Source organism: Leucoraja erinacea, chromosome 4 (assembly GCF_028641065.1).
Source record: "Leucoraja erinacea ecotype New England chromosome 4, Leri_hhj_1, whole genome shotgun sequence".
NCBI lineage: Eukaryota > Metazoa > Chordata > Chondrichthyes > Rajiformes > Rajidae > Leucoraja > Leucoraja erinaceus.
In genome coordinates, this window is record NC_073380.1 from 16,697,596 (window position 1) to 16,711,689 (window position 14,094).

Below are 14,094 nucleotides of genomic sequence, written 5' to 3' on the forward strand. Positions count from 1 at the left end.
AACCATGAATTTTCAATATTTTGAACAGTCATGCAGAAACCTCCTGGCTTCCAATACTGAAGACCAATATCAACAAGAACTAGATGATGGACAGCTGTACAGGAGTGAATCTCTCAGTTCCTTACTTTTTCAGACTTTCTATCTACATCATTTCTCAATCAGATATGATAAAAAATGAACCACCACCCACTTCAGCAATTCAGTTCAGCAACATTTAAAAAGTTGAGAATTTTTAGAACAAACTAGTCTATTTCAGTCGAGCTCATCATAAAATTGAGTCTTCATTCCCAATCCATTATGTACTGCAGCCACTTACCAAGTTTATTTTTCAACACTTCCCAGGTCTGCAACCTCTCTCCCTTGGAGAAAAACAGGACATCAAATTCAAGAATAGACAGCATCAAGATCCCCCTTTCCCATCACAACATTTTGAGCTGCAGCTATTGACTAATCACATTGCACAGCTGAAGCTGCAGATGGACTCACAATAGAGCATCCGCAATCTCCTGGACACTGCGGATGGCACAGTTGTTAGCCTGTCAGCCCAAAAGTAATAGATGCACAGGGAGAGAAGTGATGAGTGACCACTAGAAAAAGCAGTAGACACAGGCAGGTAGGACTGGAGTCCCTTGTGGCCAACACCAGCATAAACAGATATACACTGTGTCTACTGCTCTGTGGACACTGTTAAGGAGCTACCTGATCAGGAGAAAACCATCTCCTAAAACTGTAGCAACACATTTGACTCTGTTCCCCGGAAGAAAGAGAGCGCTATTTTGGAGGCAATATTGTGAAGGTAACAGACTAGCTTTGGTCCTTTTTTTGGGGGCCATCGATGAGGCCCTGAGATGGTATGTTGCCTACCTGTTGCCAGAGTCAAGAGTATCTCACAGTAGGTGCAGAATATTCTGAGGGGGAGGATGGTGAATAGTTAATGGTTAATGGACACGTCTGTACCAACGACATAGAGAGGAAAAATAATCAGGTCCTGCAACCGCCACGGATGTAAACTTTGGATTATTTCTGATGCCTGGCACTCCTGAGCAAAGAAATAGGAAGATAGGTGGATATAATATGTGGCTGCAGCAATGGTGGCAGATCATTGGGACTGTTTTGGGGGGTAGGTGGGATCTGTGCAAGTGAAATGCAGATACAAGGAACTGCAGATGAGGGTCCTGCCCCTCCTCTCTTCCCGCTCCCCCACCCCCCATCACAATCAGTCTGAAGAGGGGTCCCAGCCCGAAACGTCACATATCCATGTTCTCCAGAGATGCTGCCTGACCCGCTGAGTTACTCCAGCACTTTGTGTCCAAGGCAAATTGGATCCAAAATTGGGTTGATATTAATTGATGAGAGGCAAGGACTATTTATATGATTGGAAGTCTGTAAACAGTGGTACCCGTGCCCTTACTGTTTTCCATCCACATTTATGACCTAGATTTTAATGCAGGATTTGTAAATTTGCAAATGACACACAAATGAATTACAAGCAGGATAGTCTCGGATTACAGAAAGATATTATAGGATGGTAAATTGGGCAAAGCAATAGCAGATGGAATTTAACCCTAATGAGTGGGAAGACAGTCATTTTGGAAGGTCAAATAAGGGTAAAGAATGAAGGTAAGGATAACAAGGTATGGAGGGCACATGGGGAAGAAATTCTTCACTCAGATTAACACTACAGAGATTCTCACAATAGTTATAATGTATCTAGTAGAAGACTTGATATAAAACTATAATCTAGGTGCTGGTAATTGAGATTAATCCAGATGGGTCTGAAGGAGCACAGCCAGTCAGAAAGCATCTGTTGAGGGAAATCGACAGTCAGTATTTCAGGTCATGGATTGAAAGATTAGTATAAAGAAGCAAGGGACTGGGGTGGGCGCTAAAACTGGATAGATACATTCAGGTGAGGAAGGGTCGGTTGGTGGATAGAGTCATGTGGGGGAGGGCATGGATGGCAACAGCTTGTACAACAGTCAAGAACCTTAAAGCTAAATAAAACAATGTAGTCCACTTAACTGACAACCCATTTCCCCCATAACATGAATTCCCTCCATCAACAGCACACTGCTTCGGCACATGTACACAATGCAGTTCTTGCCACAGAAACCTCTTTAGCATCTCCCAATTACACAAGCAGTAACGCTGAGGAAATCCACACATGCATGTTCCCCTCCCCTCCAAATCACAGAGCATCCTGACTTCAAAATATAATGTCATTCTTTCATTATTGCTTGGTTTCCTGGAGTTCACATCCTGAAAATGCCGTGGAAATATCATCCTGCAAGAACTGCAGCAGTCTTGCAGTGATGTTTAAGGCTGCAGGTCACCTTCTCAAGGCTCATTGAGACTAATCAATAAATGATGACTTTGTCCACATTTCAATATTGGAATAAAGAATAATTTTCGGCTCACAATCATGCAGGCAGCACAGACACAAAGAATACAGATTCTAGGAGAAAGCCATCACTAATTTCTAATAGCAACTATACTCCAAACCGCGGAGTGTCCCGTCCCAACGTCAGAGCTTCGATCATCCCGACGAGAGGGCCTGTACATGGGGCCGTCTGTAGCGGCGACTACGGAGGGTCAAGGCCCAACACGGGTGAACAAAAAGCAGGAAGACTGACTGAATTTTATTGCCTTACATCACAGTGATCACTGTGGTGGATGTTTATGTTAAGTTCTATCGTGAATTGTGTTCTTTTAATTGCATGGCTGCATGGTAACTCAAACATCACTGTACCTTAATTGGTGTATGTGACAATAAATGTGAACTTGAACACAGGAAACAAGTGCAAACTTGCTCACTTGACCCAGTTCCTATGGACAAACTTGTGCTGGACAATGTGAAAAATAGTAACACACTACATCGTTGCTTAGCAAAAAACAACAATTGCCACGATAAACAACTCATTGGAAGATTGTTGGCAACAGTGCTAAGATAATTTCTTCAGTAAATTGGAGGCAAAAGAAGGAGAAAATCTACACCTGATGTCTAGATTATAACAATCTAACATCGTGCACTATACACTATAAATGGATTTCTTACCATTTATAGAGTATTTTAAATTACATGATATTAATTTTATATTTGATCTGTGTATCAATTGCCAAACGAGCACAATCTTACTGGTAAAATCATTGCAACAACATCCAGAAACAACTAAAGTTAAATAAAATTGTGAAATCACACCAAAGCCTCTACTTCCAATGAAGGCTTAGGAATTCGGCATGTCCCCAATAACCCTCAAGAACGTCTCCATATGTGCTGTAGAAAGCATTTATCGGGATGCATCACAGCATGATTTGGGAACAGCTCCATCCAAGACGGCAAGAAACTACAAAAAATTGTGGACATAGCCCAGACCATCACACAAACTAACCTCCCTTAATGCATCGACTCCATCTACACATCAAGCTGCCTTGGCAAGGTCCACCATCATAATCAAGGAGCAGTCTCATCCCGTCACTACCCCTTCTCTGCTCTCCCATCAGGCAAGAGGTACCGAAGTTTGAAAACGCCTACCTCCAGATTAAGGGACAGTTTCTTCCCAGCTATTATCAGGCAACTGAAACTGTTGTTTCACCAACTAGAGAACCATCTGTCCTCCTATCTATCTTATTGGAGACTTTCAAACTATCTTTAATTGTATTTTACTAGAGTTTATGTTGCACTAAATGTTATACCCTTTATCCTGTATCTGTTCACTGTGGACAACCTGATTGAAATCATGTATATTCTTTACTGGACAGCACACAACAAAAAGCTTTTCACTGTACCTTTGCAACCGTGACAATAATAAACTAAGCTAAACTAAATAAACTAAACTATGTACAAGAACAAAAAGTCATTGGGTTCAAAGAGGATGTCTGCACTTTGCTAATCTGAAATGCCACCTAGTCATCATGTCAGTTTTCCTTAATCCTATCTCTAATGACATTGTATTGTATTGCATTCAAATTTATTGTCATTGTCTCAATTTGAGACAACAAAATGAATTTCCCTTACAGGCAGTATCATAAAAAAAAAAATCCAAAAAATAAATAAATAAAAAATAAATGATAAACATATTAAAAATAAAATTGAAATTGAATTAAAAAAAAGCACAAACACAGAAAGTCCACGACACAACATAACGTAAATGGCACCAAGGTGAGGATGGCACTATAGTCCAGCCAGCCTCCCCTCCGTGTTCATCCGTGCTTATGTCACCATTTGTTTGTATGGGCCTTTTTTTCCATCTTGTCATTAATTGGAACCATCCTCACATAATTTCCTTATATTTTGTTTTTCTCTTTAAACTGGTTCCATTAGAGCTTCGTTCGCATGAAGCAATTTTAACCATCAAATTATCTCAACTTTTTGATTTTCCAATGAAAACCAGTGTTCAGAAAATAATTTTAATACTATAAAGGCTTAATTATATACCATACAAGTGCAGTAATTATGTGATTAGATAACCAACTAAATAAATACATTCTTCGTCTAAATGAAGAATGACCAACACTGCTTTTAATTTACTCCCTTGTTAATGTTGCTCAATGAAAACATTGTAAAGAAAAAAGTTGCATTTATACTGTGTTTTTCACTACCTTTGGACATGCCAAAGCACTTTATAGCAAATAATGCACATTGGTGTGGCCACCATTGTCATTTTGAAACTCCACGCAAAAATCTCCCACCAACTCCTTTATTGATTAAAGTTAATAACGCAATGACTTCCGGCTTTATAAATTACTGTAAAGGAGAGAAAATAAAGTATTGATTTAATAAATCTAAAATATGCTATTCCAGAGATCATTGCACTTCCTCAGCATTGCATGGGAGCATCAAACCAGCATTTGTTTTCAAGAATATGCAGTAGGATGTGAATCTTCTAACTCTGATTCAAGAGTAACACCAATTGAGCCATGGCTGACAGCACAAAACTACATCACCCTCTTCAAAAATGGGTTGGATATTAAACTGTGAAATATTTGGAATGTTTTGTGACCTAAAGGTACTATGTAAATTGCAAATTATAGTTACTGCAAATAGTAGATAACTATAAGCATTTTATTTTCAGTATTAACACTTGAACATCGGATCTGATTAGTACTCACTTTATTCTAGGACAATTCAATCCCAATGCGGTTATGGAAGCATCAGTAATATTTCCACATCCAGATACACAGAGAAATTGGAGTTTGTGGCAACCTCTGCAAACACTTACTAATCCTTCATCTGTGATTTGCTACGACAACAAACAAAATTTACAGATTATTAACTTCCACAAAATATCACATTGATTACAAATCAAATAGATGCTCAGAATTTGTGGATAATCACATGGAGGCCACATCAGGTATTAATTTTTATCACAAACAGTGATGCCTCAAGGAAGGGTTTCCTCCCAAAAGGTCATGGAGTCTCTGGCAACTTGTTTCATGCCCCCACCACCCTTTGTGTCAAAACGTTACCCCCTCAGATTCCTATTAAATCTTTTTCCCTTCACCTTAAACCCATGTCCTCTGGTTCTTGATTTCCCCTTCTCTGGACAAGAGCCTCTGTGCATCTACCCGATCTATTCCTCTCATGATTTTATACACCTCTGTAAGATCATCCCTCATCCTCCTGCACTCCAAGGAATAGAGCCCCAGCCTACTCAACCTCTCTCTGTAGCTCAGACCCACTAGTCCTGGCAACTAGTAGTGGTAGGCTAGAAAATAAGAAATGGTCAGTTCTCAAGCAAACAATCCCAATCTCTCCACACTTACGCAGCACCTGGCTGCTGAGTAGGTGGGGGTGTGAACAAAAATACTTGATTGATTTTGGATATCCATTTCTTTGGAAACTGTAACATGCTCATTTGGTGGTCCTTCATATTCTGTGGTCCAAATAGAGAAGCCAAGACCCAGGAAAAATTAATGACATTTCACACACAAGGTAATCAATGAATGGCATAATAACTAATTTCAGGTTCTGGACATTCCTGCTTTCAAAGTGTAAAATACATCAATAAAAGTATTGTGCAAAGAATATTCTCAAAAATCCATTATTGATTTCTGCTCCAAATAACAGCGTCTCCTTAGAATTACTTGAGTTTGTCAGTTAGTGAAGGATAATTGGATTCATTGGAAATGCATCATGCTCATCATGTCACATGAACAGATTTCATAGAGCTGTGTTCATTGCAGACTCAAGTGCAGAAAGTTGTGGTTCATGATTCCAGAGCACTTCCTGGTGGGTTTATTGGCACAAATTTCAGGCAAAATCATAATTACGGACAATGATGAGTACTTTATGTAATACATTACACATTTATGAAATCACCAAACATCGATTAAAGATGCTTCAGCAGTGGGAGCACAATCGCCAAATAAAATCGATCAATATAATCTGGTCAAAAAGAATTAAATAATCAAACAATATTTTTTTTAACATCAAGAGATTAGAGTGGGTCCTTTAGAGATTAGACATTCCATTGAACTCCAAGGGAGCAAATTTTTGTATATAGTAATTATCATTCCCAGTTTCAGAACTTCCCCTTAAAGGAAACTAATTAGTAAATTAGAATAGCAAATGGAAAAGAAAATTGAGAATGCTAACTATACACAGAAACATGGGCGGAAATCCTGGGGTGGGGGGGGGGAAGGGATACGGCCCTCCCATGGTTTGAGAGGTGGGGGACAACCCACCCCATGTTTTGTAATCCGGATTTTGAAATTTGGTGAAAAAAAATTGATTAAAAACGCTGTTTACCATGAGACAGTGGGGGTGTCACTGTTAACCGCTTGTTAAATGTCCCTACCAACATCGTATTAACACGATGTGTCACCAATTGCGTTTTGACCTTCAAGTATTACTGAAGGTATTCACGGAGAATTTCTTAAAGTGGTGGATGGGAAAGATTTAAAGGGTATCGGATTTAAATGGGTCAGGTCATTAAGGGCTCCGGTCGAAATTGGGTTTCCTGGCTGGCTTGCAGGTAGGTCCCTCATTCACGGTCACTCATGTTATTTAGTATTTTTTTCCATCTTTCTCTCTCTCTCTTTCCCCCCTCCAAGGTTGGTTCTTCTGTTTGCCTTTATTTGCTTCAGTTTTGTTTAAGGTGTTATTTATCACATTGTAGCTTTTGAAAGATTCAAGCGGGTATCGGGTACTTTCTAAGGGCTGAATCGGCCAGTTTGCGGGGCCTTTCACCGCCCGGCACGGCTTAAAATCAAACTGCTGCATCAAGGCAATCGAGGCTCGCGATGTTGAAGCTGGCCGATTTTAAGCCGCGCTGGGCGATGAAAGGCCCTGCGAACGGGCCGATTCAAGCCCCACGATTCGGAGCGACGAAGCTGCTGTTGCTGGAGTTCGGAGTCGGTCATCAACCAGGTCAGCTCCCATGTGTGTGTGTGTGTGTGTGTGTGTGTGTGTGTGTGTGTGTGTGTGTGTGTGTGTGTGTGTGTGTGTGTGTGTGTGTGTGTGTGTGTGTGTGTGTGTGTGTGTGTGTGTGTGTGCACACATGCGCGTGGCCACCAAGAAATTGTGACCCCCCCCCCAATTGTGTCCCTCCCATGTTTTTATAGCGATTTCCGTCCCTGCACAGAAATATAAAATAAGATAACAACCACGCTGAAATGGATTTTAGTTATTAAAAGAACAAAACCGTTCGATTTTAAAGTAGGCTACATCGTTCTCAACTCTCAATAGTATTTCCAAAGCAAACTACCATCTCTCTTATCCTTGCTGGTCACTTTCATGCCTGTACATTGAAATGTTTTTAAAAAAAAAGTTATGGTTCAGAAGCTGGAGCAGTGGTGTACTGAGCTGAGAGACTAAATGAGTACGGGTGAATTGTTTACTTTTAAAAAAGGAATGCTTTTACATTAAGTTTTAGAACATTATGATAGTTTAAATGTTTTTAATAATTTTTATGATCATATGTACAGTTTTTAAATATCTCTTGAGTAGCAGTAACAGGGATGTAGGATTTAAGTTTGGCTACACCAGCAGGAACTCTGGTTAACCAGTCTAAGTTATAGAATTATGCGGCCCAGAAGCAAGACCTCAGACCTAACTCCTCCATGTTGATCGGGTTGCCTTTTTGAGCCAGATTCATTTTCCTTCATTTGGCCCATATCCTTCTACATCTTTCTTATCCATGTACCTGCCACAATATCTAGTTAAAAGGTATGTATACCTTTCTCTACATTTCCTCCGGCATACATCAACGACCCAGTGTGTGAAAAAATAGTTCCCCATGGCAACATCCTTGTGAATCTTTTCACACCCTCTCTGGATTAATCTCATCCTTAAAAACAAACTGCAACATAACCAGAACTGCTCACAATATTCCAAGTACAGTTTCACCAACGTCTTGTACATTGGCAACATGATGTCCGACTAATGAAGGCAAGCATGCTATATGCTTTCTTGATCATCCTGCCTAACTGTATTATAATTTTCATGGACCTCTGTTCTACAACACTCCTCAGGGATCAGCTATTCACTGAATATGTCCCACACTATGTTAACTTCCCAAATTGTATCATACTGCACTTGTACAAGTTATATTCTATTTGACATTTCTTTATTCAATTTCCCAGCTGATCTTGATCCTATTGTAATCATAGATAACATTCTTCATTGTCCGCTATACCACCAGTTTTGGTGTCATCTGCAAACTTACTAATCATGCCAACTACATTCTCATCAAATCATTAATATAGATGACAAACAACAGGGGAACCAGCACTGATCCCTGCAACACATCACTGATCACAAGCCTCCAATCTAAGAAACAATCCTTCACTACAGCCTATGTCTCCTTCCACCATATATTCTGTATTCAACTGGCTAGCTCACTCTGGATGCCATGTGATCCAACCTTTCAGATCAGCCTACCATGTGAGACTCATATACGGTCTTGCTAAAGTCCACGTGGCCAACATCTACTGCCCTATCATTGACAATCCTCTTCGTTAACTTCTGGAAAAAAGTTAAATTCATAAATATGATTACCCACACTCAGCCATGCTAACTATATCAACTTTCATTTACAAATGCAGGTAGATTCTGTCTCTCAGGATCGCCACCAGTAATGTTTCTGCCACTGTTAAGCTCACAGACTTGGCTTTGCAGCTTTTCTTAAATAAAATTCCAACATTAACCACCCTCTGGTCTTCCTGTACTTCCCTGTGGTTACCAAAGATACAAATATTTATGCTAGGACCCCAGTAATTTCTCCCCTGCTTCCCACAAAATCCTAGGATAAACTTATCCACCTTCACATGCTGCAAGACCATCCACACCATTTCTTTCATTATGTGGATACATTTCAGTGCACTACTATTCAATTCCCTGAACTCAGTAGCTTCCATGACTTTTCCCACAGTAAATACAGGCAAGACATGTTCACTTAACACCTCACCCATCTGCCATAGCTCCACACATAAATGAGCACACTGATCTTTAAGAAGACCTATTCTCTCAGATCTCAGCTTGGCGGATACAGTAGGTACAATGAAATTCCTTGTTAGCATGAAGCTCAGAGAATAAACATTATATAGTAATGATATACCCGAAACATCACACATTCCTTCTATCCAGAGATACTGCCTGAGTTACTCCAGTATTTTGGTGTAAACCAGCATCTGCAGCTCCTTCCTACACACGATTATAGTGTAATCTGAAGTAATACAAAATCAAAATACCGAAGTACAATAACATAGTAACCAAGTGACTTCATGATTTTTCTGGCCTGTGACCAGTGGAGTGCCGCAGCGGACGGTGCTGGGTCCACTACGTTTGTTTAAAAAACCCAATTTGGATGACAATGTAGTTTACATTGTTAATACATTTGCAGATAACACCAGATTTGATGGCTTAGTAGACAATGAAGAAGGATATCTTAGTTTACAACATGATCTAGATCATTGGGAAGGTGGGCCAAAGAATTGCAAATGGAATTTAACTCTGACAAGTGTTAGTGTTTTGGTATGCACTTCCTGGAGCAGGACTAACACTGTGAATGTCTATTCCTGGAGAGTACTGCAGAACAGAGAGAACTGCACGTGCAGATGCATGTGTTCCCCAAAAGCGGTCAGTCAGGTAGACAGAGTGGTGAAGAAGGTGCTTGCACACTTGCCTCCATTGGACCACACTTTGAGCACCGCATGCAGTTCTGTTTGCCCAGCTGTAGAAAGGATGTTAATAAGTTGGAAAGGATGCAGGAAAGGTTCACCACATGTTATTTGAACTTGCGCTTTTCAGTTCAGTTCAGTTTAGTTTAATTCAGTTTAGTTTATTGTCACGTGTACCGAGGTACATGGAAAAGCTTTTGTTGCGTGCTAACCTGTCAGCAGAAAGACAATACATGGTTACAATTAAGCCATTTACAGTGGATAGAAAGCTATTTAAGAGCGTGAAGCGATTGTAAAATACGTTTGGGAGAGGTTGGATAGTTTGGGACCTTATTTTGTAGCATAGGAGGCCGAGGAGTGATCTTAATGAGGTGTACAAGATCATGAGGTACATGGATAAAGTGAACAATCCCCAGGGTAAAGGATTCTAAAACTTACATGGCATAGGTTTTAGGTGAGAGAGGAGAGATTTAAGAGAGGCCTTATGGGCAACCCTTTCATTCAGAGGGTAGTCCGTATCTGGAATGAGCTGCCAGAGGAACCTATAGAAGTGGATACAATTATGACTTTTAAAAGACATATGCATAGATATATACATAGGAAGAATTTGAAGGCTATGGGCTAAATGCAGGCAAATGGGACTTGCCCAGTATACCAACATGTTTAAGAAAGAACTACGGATGCTGGAAAAATCAAAGGTAGACAAAAATGCTGGAGAAAGTCAGCGGGTGAGGCAGCATCTATGGAGCGAAGGAATAGGTGACGTTTCGGGTTGAGACCCTTCTCCAGACTGAAACGTCACCTATTCCTTCGTTCCATAGATGCTGCCTCACCCGCTGAATTTCTCCAGCATTTCAGTACACCAACATGGTCTGTACATACATAGTGGGCCGAAGAGCCTGTTTAGCTGTATAGCTCAATGACATTTTAGAAGTTTGAAAGTTGTGGGGAAGAAGCTGTTCTTTTGTCTGATGTCCAAGCTTCCAAGCACCTGTATCTTCTTCCAAAAGGTTGAAGAGAGAAAAGGGAGTAGCTTGGATGACAGGCATCCTTAACGATACTTCCAGCCTTCCTGATGCAAAGCACTGTGAAATGGACTGGATGGAATGAAGTGACAAGCCTGTGATAGTTGGCCAGTGTTCACCACTCTCTGCAGTTGCAGGCAATCAAGAACAAAGTAGCTGCCATACCAGTTTGAGATACATCCTGACAAAATACTACCCCCCCTGGCTTCCCTTTTACTCTTAATGTACTCAGAATCTTTCAGGTTTCTCTTTCACCTATCTGCCAAGTATATCTCATATCGCTATTTGTCCGCCTGAGTCGCTTCTTAAATGAATTCTGTATCTCTTCTTCTCACAAAGTGATTTACTTGATCCCAGCTGACTATACCTGACATATGCCTTCTCCTTTTTCCTGACCAGAGTCTCAATATCTCTCGTTCCCTGGTCAATATCACCAAGATTCCCTAGTGCTCACAGCCTTGCTCTTCACTTTAATAGGAACATGCTGACCTTGAATATTCCCTGTCAAACTTTTTAAAATGTCGTACTTGACAGATATCCCTTTACCTGCTAACAGCCACTCCCCAGCAACCTTTGCAAGTTCCAACCTAATCCCATCAAAATTACCTTTGCCCCAGTTGAGGACTTCAACATTAAGACCCGTCCAATCTTTTTCCCTAACTATGTTAAAACTAATAGAATTATGGTTACTGGTCCCAAATTGCTTCCCCATTGACCCTCAGCCATAAAAGATCGAGTGTAACCCTTTTTGTATCTATATATTGCTTGTGGAAACCTGTCTTGAGATATTAAATATTTTCTACCCTATCTAATCTCTTAGTTGTATGGCAGTCCCAGTCCACAATAGGAAAGTTAAAAACACCTGCTATTATTCTGACATTTATCTGCAATCTCACTACATACATGCGCTTCTATGTCCTGATAATATTGGGAGCTTATAGTACAATCCCAAAGAGATCACCACCTTCTTATTTCTATGTTATCCCCACATAGCCTCGCTGGACATAACCACAGCAATATCCTCTGTAAATACTATAGCCATGTTCTCCCTGAACATTATCACAGCTCTCACTCCACTCTTATCACCACCTCTATCACACCTGCAGCTGCCAGTCCTGTCCATCACTCAGACATGTCTCTGTAATAACTATAATCTCCCAGTCCCATATACCTATCTATGCCATGAATTAATCTGCCTTACATGTCAGGCTTGTTACATTTTTAAAATCGATGCAGTTTAGCCTCAGAAGCATCTTCACTCATTTTCTGGCCTCTATCTGTTCTATCTACTGTTCTTGCTGACTGTAACTTCTATCGTTTCTTTAACTATCTTTTCTGCTACACCGCGCTGGATTCCATCTCACCGCCAGGCTAATTTAAATGTTCCCGAGTATTAAAGTAAATCAAGATATTGGTCCTCCTCCAGTTCTGGTGCAACTAATCCCTCATGTACAGGACAACCTCTGCCATAGAACAGATCTCAATGGTTCGGGAAGCTGCAAAAGGATCTGGGAAGTCTACTGGGAAGCAATGGTTCTTCCAAGTTGTGGATTACTTACAACAGGCAGGCGAAAGTACTGAAAAAATACCATTTACACTAACTTTGCAAAGTCCTCCAAATTAATTGGAAGGATAGGTGAATCAATGTCAATATTCCATCCTAGGCTCACATTGAAACCATAATTATTTTCAGTCAACTACACTGGGCAGAACACATCAATCGCAGGCCTGATACAGAGCTTTGTTATTGGAGAAGATTTCTAGACAGAAACAAGTACGTTACCCAAAGTTTCCTGGGTAAAGTACAGCATCCCTACTGACTACTGAGAACCTCTTGACCATGACAAAATGCTTAAGGAAAGCCGTGCTCAAGGAGATATTGAGAACCTTCATTGAAAATAAATTGGAAGCACACAGAAGTCCTGGATAAGTAATAAAAGGAGCACACCACCTCATCAATTACCCACCTGCCTGGCTGACCAATCAGCCTCATCGTTACCTATATACAGAAGAATCTACAGTGCCCATATTGGCCTCATTAACCGCCTCATACCTCACAGAACCAGATTTGAAAAGTTATCCTCCGTACCAAGGCCCGTGTTGCGGGGTTGAAGAGCTCCTGGAGCGGGGCCTGACATCACTGCCCCGCGCAGCTGGAATGGCCGCGGGACTTTGCGAGCGCACGCCGGGGGCTCTAACATCAAGACCCGGTGTGCGACCTCGCACCACCCGGCGTGGCTTCAATGGCCGTGGGACAATCGCCATCGCCAGCCGGGGGCTTTGACTTTGACTCTGACATCAGGGGGGGGGAGAGTGCAGTGGAGAGATAAGTTTTTTTGGCCTTCCATCACAGCTATGTGATGGATGTTTATGTAAAATGTAATTATGTTGTGTCTGGGGTCTATTTGTGTGTAATGTATGGCTGCAGAAACGGCATTTCGTTTGTGGACCTCCAGGGGTCCAAATGACAATTAAATTGACTCTTGACTCTTGACTTGACTTCTCAAGACCTCACTCCCACCAATTCTACTTTAGTAGAGATATTGTTTTTTATTGATTTTGTCAGTAACAAATATATATTTAGTTTTTGATGTAAAAAATTAAGTAAAATGAAGAGTAGTGATTATATTATAAAACGGTTTCCATAACTGACATCAATATTAATTAGAATCTTTGCAGTCAATCGGTCAGACACAAACACGAGATCTAAAATTACTTAACAAAGAAAAATGTAACTAAAAATTTGAATAAACCAGTACTCACTGAACATGCTTGCAAATTAAGTGTCATTAGTTCTGGACAGTGGATCTGAATGTGTTTCAGCGAGTCATCATCGAGCTGTTGGAGAAACATACCCATTTTACTCTCTTTGCAACAATAGATCACAATCAGATTACAACAGTGATCTAGGCAAGTCTGAATGGAAGCACGATAATGGATGTTACTTTCG

General features: G+C 40.6%; 1 protein-coding gene across 2 annotated transcripts in view; it reads right to left on the minus strand.

The window, feature by feature from the left end:
- The window catches only part of fbxl2 (F-box and leucine-rich repeat protein 2), a 144,832-nt gene that overhangs the window by 25,781 nt on the left and 104,957 nt on the right, over positions 1-14,094 (minus strand). For both annotated transcript variants that reach the window (XM_055633817.1, XM_055633816.1), the window contains exons 9-10: positions 13,908-13,982; positions 5,110-5,240 (exon numbers count right to left, since the gene is read on the minus strand). In XM_055633817.1, the coding sequence (XP_055489792.1) occupies positions 5,110-5,240; positions 13,908-13,982 (206 nt within the window). The remainder of the gene's footprint in view (positions 1-5,109; positions 5,241-13,907; positions 13,983-14,094) is intronic.